At 41.4% G+C, this 11,953-nt stretch overlaps 1 protein-coding gene across 2 annotated transcripts in view; it reads left to right on the forward strand.

The window, feature by feature from the left end:
* The window catches only part of LOC103469731 (uncharacterized), a 33,365-nt gene extending 21,412 nt beyond the window's left edge, over positions 1 to 11,953 (forward strand). For both annotated transcript variants that reach the window (XM_008417615.3, XM_017306597.2), the window contains exons 4-7: positions 1,128 to 1,248; positions 4,996 to 5,138; positions 9,422 to 9,658; positions 10,296 to 11,953. In XM_008417615.3, the coding sequence (XP_008415837.2) occupies positions 1,128 to 1,248; positions 4,996 to 5,138; positions 9,422 to 9,658; positions 10,296 to 10,973 (1,179 nt within the window). In that variant the 3' untranslated portion in view covers positions 10,974 to 11,953. The remainder of the gene's footprint in view (positions 1 to 1,127; positions 1,249 to 4,995; positions 5,139 to 9,421; positions 9,659 to 10,295) is intronic.

Consider the following 11,953-nt stretch of genomic DNA (forward strand, 5'->3'; position numbering starts at 1 on the left):
GGCACGGAATTTCACAAAAAAAAAAAAAAAAAAAACAAGATTTAGAGATTATTTGCTATTGACAAATCTATTCCTCTTTATAAGCTAAAATGTTCTCGTAATATTTTCAAGTGGATCGTCTTTATCTAAAGACTCTGTAAGAAGGATCAGATGCCGGTCCCTGTTTAAATACGTTTGCTTCTTCTCCTGGTTCATCCCTGTTTGTTTCTCCACGAGTCTTATCCCCTACCTGCCTTCTTGTCTCTGCTGTCTGATTCATTTGTCAGACATTCCTCTGGAAATGGAGGTTTATCCGGGATCACCGGACATTTCTTTTAATATATTTTCACTACCGAGGGCCAACGCCGCCTACTTCTGTGGCTGTACCTCACCCACTCCCCACTGAGCCGAACCAGCGGAGGTTCACTCCAGGTCACAGATTTACAACAAAGGCTGTTTGGTAACATTTGCAAAGCCTGCTTTACGGCCTTATTATCCTTATCTGTGTTGTTATAGTGGAAATTAGACTTTGATTCATTTTTGCTTCTCAACTCTTCAGTCAACGGAAAACGTAATTATAACCAGCTAATAAAAAAATTAATATTGTGTTTAAAGTGTAAAAATCATAATTTTTCATGTCATAAACTAAGTGTGAACAAATTTTCTCAAATCACAAGGCAGAGTCAATCAAGACTACCAACTTAATTTGACTTGATGGTAAAAACATGTGGAGCACAGCGAAAGCAAAACAAGAGATGTGTACCGATCGGATAAATTTGGTCAACATTCGATCTCCGAACTTTGTAAAGCCAAAACCGATCGGCCAAAATACCTAACCTTTTTGTCGTTAAGTTCTCAGAGTTGTTGTCGAGTCCGACAGTCAGCTGTCAAACTGTCGTCACATTTGGCATTAGTTACTGAGTGTTGTGGTAGTGTGTTACTGATTTGGGGGTTAAAAACGTCCTAATTTATTTTCCAATTTGGTCAGTCAAATTGGAAATTGTCAGATCCACGGTGAAGCTATGCTTTCCAAGATTTCCATGTTTTTTTTTTGTTTTTTTGTTTTGTTTTTTTGTGGGGCTTTAACACAGCACCCAATTTGTTTCAAGCATTGATACAATGAATAATCTGCGTGCATTGTGTTGTAGGTCACGGAGGGAGTCCAGAGCGTTGCCGCCGAAATCAGTGAGCTCCAGCTGATTGCTGAGAATCAAGCCGGTCCGGAGATGACCGCAGAGCAGGACAACGACAGCAACCAGCCCCGTGCAGGTTGGGAGGTGACACACCTGCACAGATCCATGTATTCCCACAATATCAATTCCTCAATGACTGAGCAACTACACTCTGCTCGGCTATTTATTTAAATTCAACTCTATGACCCCGGAGTGCATCAGTAATAGCGCCGAAACGAGCCGAGTGCCCTTCATAAGCAAAGCTATTGTGGATATCGATTTAGATTTATTCGCGCCTCTTTTTTTTTTTTTTTAGACTTTTGGCTGGAATATTTCAGGAATGATAATAACACCATCAAGGATATAAATCTTTTCATGTGGTCATTGCGTTCATTCAGACGTTAAAGTGTATCCTCCACGCAGGGCGGGAAAGAAGATTTATCAGTTTGGCTGCGTGGGAATAGATTCTCTGATTTACATGCTGCCTTTTCTTTGCTCTTTCAAACAAGTACTCCACTTGTGAAGTGCCAGGGGTTATGTGCCAAACATGCGTCATAATCCTTAAATGAAATCATTCCGTTGTTAATCTCACATTAAAAGAAGAAGAAGAAAAAAAAGTCCAGCCGTTTTTAATAAAATCAGCTGAGCCAAAGGTTTAGCATCACAGCAATTTTAGAGAATAAAAGTAGCAGAACTATTTATTTATTCATTTGTATTTTTGCTTTTCTTTTTTAAACTGACCCATATAATAAACTAATTCCTGTTTGCCAATCGGGTATAGCAGAAACTGTCCTTGTACGTACTTGCCTAAACCTGTCCATGTCTTCAGGTAGAGCAGTAATCAAAATGTTTTGAACAGCTGGATCTGTGACAGGCCAGCCTCGATTAATCCACAACGGTGGCGTTAATGTTGAGACAAAACCTCACTAAGGTCGCTGCCAGATAAGTGCAGCAACGGTTCCCGTGTAGGATAGTTCAAACTGAACTTTCTGCAGGTCAACCTGTAAAGCACGTACAAGTTCTCTTTTTGTTTTTGAAAAAATATATGTAGAAACCGTCACAGAGATCCAACAAATCCACTGACTTTCAACGTCAAATTCATGAAATGTCACGACTTGGTGGGCTATAATAGTCTGCAAAATATGTAACAGAATATTACTGTTGTTTTACTAAAAGAAATGGCATTTATAATTTGAGAAGGTCAGACATAAAATAATAATAAAAAGAAAACATAGTAAGAACTAAATAAATGGAACTCTGTATTTCTGTTGTTGAACAATTCATCTAAAGACACCAAAGAGAGTAAATCGATTTGTACTTTGATGAAAATAATAAAATATAAAATACTATAAAAGAATAATGAAGTGTATTGATTCAGTAGAGCGCTGTGTCGTTGCAAAAATAATATAGATTTTTTTCTTTATTATTATCTTTATTTATACACGTTGCCTATATTGTGTTTAAAGAGATATATGGATGCTTGATTGATGTTTAGTTGTTTATGGCTTAGTGAATTGACTTTTGAGAGAAGGGGTTGACTATAAGTTTCTTTTTTCTTAAAACTTCTCCTTTTCATTCAAAATGTTTGTTTATGTCATCGTGTGATGATGGGTTCATTTAAAACTGTAAATGAATGAAATAAACAAACAAATTAAATAAATACGCTGCTAAAGCGTAGCAAAACTATTTCTAATTTAAGTTCTGCCAACTTTTTACCTTTTGTTGCCTTTTGTCTATAATGATGCCTTTTGAAAATAAAATGGAATGATATTAGAATTATGGCAGCAAACCAGCACAACGCAAAGAACTTTGCACAGTTTTTCAACCAAACTAACCGACTGAGTTCAAATGCTGTTGGATGCAGTTAATGCTGGCTAAAAGATGACTAGCTAATAACAATACAATGCCTCGAGCTTGTTAACAAATACTGTAGCCTGTAGGCTACTGATGATGTTGCCTATGTTCAAAATTGGGTAGATCTGGTTACATTCCCATGAGTAACTTTTTTGAAAAAAAGAAAAAAAACTTATTAGAGTAGTTTCACAGCACTGTACCTTTTTCTTTTACTTGAGTAATATTATTATTGCTTCGACTATTTTTTTTTGTTGCTACGATTTATTTTGCCCCCACCAAAATAAGCCGATGCACTGAATATGGGACTGCAAATTGGTCAAACCCTTCTTTGTTAAACTGGTGGTTTTGCTGAGTAACTGGTTGGATGTAGCGGTCACATTGACACTTGTAGGTTGGTAAAATGGAGGGGCCAATGGTTCCCTGGCCCCCCCTGTTCTGGCAGATCACTCAGATCAAGTTCAGACTTGTGTTACAATAATGTATTTAGTGCCCACAGATTCTATTTTTTTCATAGCGCATGCTCATTGCTGCTATTATTACCCCTAGCAACAGTTGCTAGGGGTAACTTTTTGCCTTTGTAAAAAGTTACCCCTCAGCATGACTGATGGACAATCATGACTGATTGTCCATCAGCATGACTTCAAATGGTGTCTGTGTCATGAGGCCCTGCTAAGGATGACTTTGTGATGTCATAGAGTCCATGACATCACCAACTGATCAGTTAATTCTCTGGTTAGTTAACACAGAATTAATTTGGACATTTTAGCTCAGCTCAAAAAAGATCAGTAACAAAACCTCACTTTTTTTTTGGAAAAACATGAAAAAAAGGTTCTCCAACAAAATCCATCCTGGTGAAACAACCCCGGATTACAGGAAAAAAAAACTTTCTCAACGAACTTCTTTGGAAAGTGATTGAAAAATCTGCGGACAGACCAACTCTGTATCTTGTCAGAGAAACATCTTTGGAAGACCACCATGAGGTTTTGATCTCACTTTTCAGAGAAACAGGAGAATTAAATGTGGATGTTTTCAGAGGTGTCAGAAGAGCTGAGTGAACGGATTTTCCAAAGCCTCGCCAGAGATGCTTTCCACTTTGCTTGTGTACTGCATTTAATTGGACTTCTTGATTACCCAGGAGGACATAAAGTTATTGTGTCCCTTCAACACGACACATCCTGTTTCTGTTGACATCAAGCTTCACCTCAACAGCAGGCGTTATCTCAGGTCTTCATTCTTGTATAGGTCTTCGAAGTCTATTGATTCGATGTCTTCCAAAACTAGATCACCTTTGTTCACATATGGATAGTATTTGTTTATGTCCTGGTTGTCAAAGTCTACTGCGTTTTGGCTTTCAATGTTTTTTAGTCCATACTCAGAGGCCGGTCCCGACTCAGAGTCAGGACCGGCCTCTGAGTCGGGACCGGCCTCTGAGTCGGGACCGGCCTCTGAGTCGGGACCGGCCTCTGAGTCGGGATCGGCCTCTGAGTCGGGACCTGCCTCTGAGTCGGGACCTGCCTCTGAGTCGGGACTGCCTCCGACTGCCTCCGAGTCGGGACCTGCCTCCGAGTCGGGACCTGCCTCCGAGTCGGGACCTGCCTCCGAGTCGGGACCGGCCTCCGAGTCGGGACCGGCCTCCGAGTCGGGACCGGCTTCCTTAGCGTACTAATGCTAGCATGATCACTCTCTTTTACTAGAACATATTGAGAATTTGGCTCATTACATACGCCATTGTGGTTCCAGTTAATATTGTTCAGAAACAACTGACAAAAAAGGCTGTTTTCCATCTTCATAAGCTTCCTACTTTGTTTTAAATGCCATTTTCTTTGGTGACGAGCCACACAGCTCTTCTGGGTTGATGCATGTTGCAGAGCATTTTACATAGAGCCGCTGCTGCAGCTCGCAAGCTTCCTCCTAGCTGTGAAAGTGTGTCTGTGTGGACACAAAGCCCCTGCTATGTTGTCTAATAGTTTCTCTTTCTGTCTTTCTGCAGTCGCTGCTGAAGGCGATGCGCCCCAGACTGCAGATGTGGAGCTCTCCTGCAGTGGTCTGACTGAACTTGATCTCGGTGCAGATGAGGTTTTCATCGTATCACCAGCTGCTTGCCCAAGCCGGCTGCCCTTCTACCCTCATGCTGTAAGAATCTGTTGGATGTTAACAGTAATGCCTGCTGTATCTTACGAAAGACTTTCCATAACTTGTCCCACAGTCACAGATGTCAATGTGTTTTGAGGGGTGGGGGGTTATTTGATAGACTGACACAAAGTAGTGTGCAAGACCCCGCCCTATAACTCTCTGCTGGAGTGCAAAATACTATAATGACTACCATTGGTTTTAATTGTCAACACTATGACAACTAGATAACAAGGTCCAAGGGTATCACATTTAACAGGTCAGCAAAAAGTTTTAATTAAAAATAGTGAGGGACAGGGAAGTAGTTTAGCTATGTTAAACTACTTCCTTGTAGTTTAGCACAACATGTAGATGTACTGTGGAATTTGGCGTGTTTCAGTTCAGTAAAATAAAAAAACACCAACTCTCTGACAGATCATCAGTAGAGCAGCTGTTTAAATTGGCTAATGAACCACCGCTGTGTTCAGACATCACTAATTAACAAAATTGTTCTACCAAGGCAGAGCGGCTGTGGATAGGAAATAAAAGAATAGTCTTTTGGCCCTCCCGTGTTGTGCGCATGCGCGAAATTTGAAGATGCAAACGGTAACTTGTCTACAGTTGTGAAGTGAAAGCAAAATTTAGTTTTTTCTTTTCCACAATGAGGGGAGAAAAAGTCCTGAAATTTGTGACAGATTAGTACCCAGCCTTTTTTTTCACTACATTTACATCAATAATGTTTTAGCAGCTGCCAGTAAATATCTGTTTTTCTGATTTGCTGTGTATTATTATTTTAAAGTTGTATCAACAGGATGACCAAAGTCGAAAGTATATGATGCGGCATAAAATGTATTCAAGTCATGAAAACGGGTAACATTTTATGGCAATGGCTAATTTTAAAAAGCTGAAAACGGCGGCCATTTTGAAAAATGACCGTCATCCTGAAATTCGAGTGGCTCACGGGAAATATGACAAACATACAGTATGAGGGGTGAGAATAAAATTTTTTAAGCTTGTATCCACACTTGAAAAATGTTTACAGTAATGTGCTGCACTGAAAATGACAGGCAATCTACATGGACTCGTAGCACATGTTGCTTTAAGCTAACTTCAGTGAGACTTTAAGCTAACTTCCGTTAGCTTAAAGCAATAAAAAGAGATTTTTTTTCCCCCTTGACTTTTGTTGCCAGTGTAGGAGAACAAAACCCCAGAGCTCTTCCTGAGCTCCTGACTCCGTTCCTCTCGTAGCACCAGCGCGCTAACATTGGTTCTCCGATGTGAAATGACGAGAATGGCGCTGAATGCTATCCGCTAACCAGGGGTGTGATACGGCTGTGAATTCCTCACAGTGCTGCCTCACTTTGCACGCTGGTTCAAAGGTCTCTGCCCAAACGCGATGCTGTAGGGACGAGAGCAAAAAACGTTTATGTAATCGCAGTGTCGGACCCCTCAGTTCTGTGTTTCGACCCGCTAATGTGGAAAAGTTCCCAGTACAAATGAACATCGGAGGTGGCAGAGCGTTGGCTTTTTCTTTTTTTTTTCTGAACTGACCTAATGTTCCCAATCAGACTGATACGATTATTCTGACGGACGCAAGGTACTAAAACTATGTCAGCTATGAGGACATGAATGGGAAATGAGGATAATTAAAAGAGGAGGAGGAGTTTTGAGGAAGCAGGCGATTTTTTTTTCTTTCTTTTTTTTGCTCTCTTTTGTGCTCTTTTGGAATAAGAGTTGGCATAAAACAACTCTGGCAGCTTTTTGAAGGACTGGCAGGCTTTTCTGCAGCCTAGGCTAATGGAGTATTATCATCAGAGCCAGATTCCCAGCTCAAAGTGTGCGTGTGTGTGTGCGCGTGTGCATGTGTGTGTGTGTTCGCGCGCGCGTGCGTGCGTTGCTGTGTTGTGCCGCTGCACGCTTTGACACACAGTGTGTGGTCTGCCTGTGTGTGTCCTCGATTCAGAAAACCTTGTAAGTAATGTTTGGTAAATGTTACATGAGAACGACGCATTGCAGAAATAATTAGTGGGGATGGACGTTGGGTTTCCACCCAACGTCCATCCACCCCAGATGTTCGTGCAAGCATCATTAACTGTCGTGTTTTAAATGCTTCGGCTTTGATTTGACATTTTTGTTGCTGTAAAAAGAAAAAAAAAAAAAAAAAAAAGCAAGTTTCGACAGCATTCTGGCTGAAAAGCCGAGCTTTCCGGCTCTAAACGGTTTGTTACTCGCTGCCTGAACGTTCGACAGGTTCTACTAATGTGTGTGAAAGTGTGTGTGTGTGTGTGTGTGTGTGTGTGTGTGCGCCGAGCTTTCTTCCGAGCAACTCTCACCCTCTCCGCCTCCCACCTCCTCCTGAAATGTTTCCAGCTCGATCTTTGATTGACTGGAGTTGCTGATCTCTTGCCTCGTGTCAAATGTAAAGTTGCCATTGTGTTTGCGGGGCTTTACCGGGCAAAAGGACGTTTTAATTAAAGCCCCGCGCTAATTCTAGTCTAGACAAAGCTAGCCGCTACAGACTCTGCGGGAAGGATTAGTTCTCTCTGGAACAACTAAAGCCTCCGTCCTGTGCTGATCGACGGGCAACTAACTGGCTGATCAAAATTGATGAAGTAACTTTTGCACTAATTTGCTGACTGGATTTTGCCGCTGCAGGAAAAATACATGTAACGTGCGCCAAAACGCCGCAACGACCAATTTGATTTAATCTCAGGGGTTTTGCATATCAGGACATTATGAAATGCTTTGAAATCATATAAATGAAAATGTAAGCCCTCCACATTCTACTACATCATTACTTATGAGCTAAAGTATGTTGTTGTTTTTTTATATCTTTATGACTATTCGTCATGCTCTTGGTACAATCGCCATATTTCTTTACAGTGTTGCTTCAGTTTGTTTAAGTTTGCTGGTATTAAATTTTGAACAGGTATTTTAAGGTCCAGCATTCATCCTGGACTGCTGGTTTCCATGTGTATGTTTACCCTTCTGCAAAAAACAAAATCTTATAAGAATATTTCAATTATGTGAAATAATCTGGCAATATTGAAGGAAAATGTACTTTTCCCATCGTTATTAAGAAATTATTGACTTGAAACGAGCTCCTCTGTCTTGCGGAAAAGTTACTTGTAAGTTAGTTTTTGTCTTATTTCGTGTGTACTAAGACATTTGCACTAGAAACCTGAACCACAAGCAGTTGGTAAGATTTTATTTTATTTTTTTGCAGTGCAGTTTTCCTCCAGATAAAACTGAAATCATTCCAAAATTCCCATCTTTTCTCCTGACAGCGTTTTTATTTTTTTAATTGACTCTCAATAAAAAATGATGAGGATTCTAAGAGACATGCACACAGTTGGTGAGCTCAGCTAATCAGCACCCTTTGCTTTTGCTAATGCATCGCACACAACTACCGTAAATGCATTGGGAGGCATTCAGGTGTAAAGCTGTCTTCCGTCTGAAATAACAGACTGTCAGTTCTTTATATTCCAAACCGTTTCTGACCGTCGTTTGATAGCAGAGGATGATAACAGTAAAAAAACCGGCTTATCTCAGTCTAATTCAGTTCTCCAGGCGATGGTTTGAAAGTTAAATTCACAGATTGTACGTCCTTAGCGAAGACCATCGGTTGTTGCTCTAGCAGAGATGCGTGCTTGATTTGTTGATGGTCTGTCCGGCCCGTTGCAGGTCAGTGACCTTGCTGCTCCAGTTGAGTGCTTAAGAATAAGGCCGCCTCTGATATGGAAGCTATTTATGTTGTCTGTTGAACCTTATTTCTAATTTGTTTGTTTACAGTCTTTGGGCAACTCTTGTCTTTTAACCTCTGCTCATTTATTTGCCACATAGCTTCTTCCTTCCTTTCTTGCTTTTGTTTGGTATCCATGAATCCATGCAGCCAAGTTCAGAAAAAGCAACCAAGAAAAAGTGTAGAATAAATAAATGGAGAAAAAAAAAGTAGACGATATGTTTATATATATATACTCTTTTTTTAATTGTGAGATTTGGAAGAAAAAAGAAAATTAACTTAGATGAACAATGAAAGGCAACATATTATAATGCAGTGTCATGAAAAAGTGTCACTAAATTGCACACAGCATTTAAGGCTTAAAATCATGTCTCTCTTTTTTCTACTACTCCATTACTATCATCTGCTTTCTGTTGATTCATAACATAAAATTTAATAGGATGCGTTAAAGTTGACGACTGCAACATGATAAAACGTGAAAGTTACATAATGTGGACTAATATGTTGTTGTTGTTTGGATTCATTCATATCCATGTCTTACATGAAAGACTTGTGTGTTTCTTAGCAGCGGGAGAGGTTCCTGCGACACAGTGACACCGGCCCCGGTCCTTCATGCGACTGGCCCTCAGCGGACCCCAGCACGTCGCCGGCCGGGGCCAGGTCCCTTAAAGAGAGCGTCTGCTCGCGGCCGAGAGCGTGGAGCGTACGCACCTTCCAGGACTTCCTGCCTCCTCTGCCGCAGCTTCACAAGAAGTGGTGCAGCTGGAACTCCACCAGCCCCTTCACGAAGCTGGTGGACAACGTCAGTACTCGGCTCTTTACTGCAGCGCTGCAGAATAAGTTTCACTTTGGGCCGTATCATGATCATGGATGTTCTTAAAGGGCCGGTAGAGCTTGAATGGTTTGATAAAACCCACTAAAAAAACTGTTAAAATGTTAACAAATAGCAGTGTCTGCATTTGAGACAATGCTACTGTGAGATGAATATTATCTAATTTATTTAATTTAAATTAAATAATATTTAATGTTAAGAATGTGCAGCAATTTGTTTGTGCTGTTATCATTTTTAAGATATTAAAAGTTTCCACAGCAGCACAAACGTAGCACAGGCGATTAACACCAGATTTGTTTGATTTCAGTAGCTAAGTGTATTTATTACCCCTAGCATCACTTAAACCCAAAGTTTTGACTCATCTTGCAGAAAATTAAACACTTAAGGATGCATCAGCACAAAAAAGTATATTTCTGTGAATTTTGGCTATCGTGGAATTGCGAGAAACTTGGGACTGATTGATGTAATTTGGCAGTGCACAGATAAAAGCCGTTTTGGTTTGATTGATAAAATAATATTTAAGCACACAACTGTTGAAGGTTGTATTTCTGCATCCCTCTAGAATCTAGGTTTAATATCTTCTAACCCGTCGAATGTTTCATTTCAGACGCCATCCGGTTTGATTCCCGACCGCAAAGAAAGCCACAGCAGGAAGGTGTTCTCCGACGCCCACCTGGAGGCCCAGGCGAACACCAGCATCGCCTCCGACTCCTCCACCAGCACCGCCTCCTACCCCCTGACGCAGCCCGCACAGCGACAGCGCCGCCTCAACTCCACCAGCAACCTGCGCCGCTCCCGCTTCACCGGGCCGTGTTTCGGCCTCCTCTCCGAAGCAAAAGATCCACCGAAGGGGGGCGGCGTCCCCCCAGGCCGCGTCCCTTCGGAGACCGGTCCTGGCTCCTCTTCCTCACCCTCCTCTTGTTCTTCCTCCTCCTCTTCCGCTCAGTGCCACGTCGAGAGCGGAAAGAGGCTGGAGTTCCCAGGCGAGGGCGATCACATCAGCGTGCCAGTGTTCGCCATCTCCGAGGAGGAGGACAGGCAGCCGCTGGTCTCGACTCAGCACCTGGAGCGGACGAACGGACCGGTCAGGGCGAAGCACGAGAGCAAACGGCCGCCCGCGGGCGGCGTCAGCCCCAAGAGGGTCAGGCCGGAGTGGAGGCCGTGGGGGAGTCAGGTGTCGGGCGGCGCCGCTTCGGGAGCGTTCAGCGAGTCGGGGGCGCTGAAGAACGGCCAGCCGTCCGTGAGTCTGTCCACGGGGCTGTGCTCCGTGACAAACCACATGTGACCCGTAGCCGAGGAGACGAGACTGTGCTGACCGAGACCTGGATTTATGAACTAGTGGCACTGTGAAAACAACAACAACAACAACAAAAAAAAACACTTTTTTTTTTTCTGACATGAACTTTTACAAACTCCACTCTGCGCTGCAAAAACACAAAGTCTCACCAAGTATGTTTGGTCCAGTTTCCAGTGCAAATGTCTTAGTAGACTTGAAACAAAAAGACTAAACTAACTTTAGAGCAAGAAGGAGGTACTTTATTTAAGTCAGTAATTTAATATTGATGGAAAAAGCTGGAGTTATAACTGTTAGTACAAAAAGTTATCAGTTTTATATTATAACTTTTATATCAATTTCCCCCCAAATTGTTCCACTGGCCGATTTTTTTCTTTTCTTTTTTTTCCTTAAAGCTAGTTCTTTTTCACAAATATTAATTAAAACATTTTCAGCTATTTCTAGCTGAAAAGCTTCTTTTCAGATAGCTTTGTTTTGTTTCAAGCGTACTCCGATATTACGCAATACTACAAGAAACCGAACCAAAAACACTTGGTAAGATTTTGCGCTGGCTCATCAGTTCATATATAAAAACTGTTCATATATAAGTTTTTATATGTGAACAGTTCATATATAAAAAAAAAGCTCTTGGACAAAGAAAAAGCTGTTCATTTTCCAGAGGAACTGACTTTAAAAGCCTGAACGGCGTTTCTTTTCTTTTAGCTCCTGTATTTCAGCCGCTGCATTTTCCTGCCTCTTCCTGTGATTCTCCATGTGGTCATCGTCGCTTTTTACCCACAAGTATTATGTAGGACGTAGATAAATCATTTATATCATTGTCACGTCGGCGTACGCGTTCTCCTGGTAACAGATTATAAAAGGGAAGTTGGAATACTATATAAAGTGAGAATAGAGACCGTTATGTAGTACAGAGCACTTAAACGTTAGTTGTTTATATGTAAGTACAGGTTCAATAAACATGCTACTGTTAA

The sequence above is a fragment of the Poecilia reticulata genome, chromosome 9, assembly GCF_904066995.2.
Source record: "Poecilia reticulata chromosome 9, P_reticulata-male-v2, whole genome shotgun sequence".
NCBI lineage: Eukaryota > Metazoa > Chordata > Actinopteri > Cyprinodontiformes > Poeciliidae > Poecilia > Poecilia reticulata.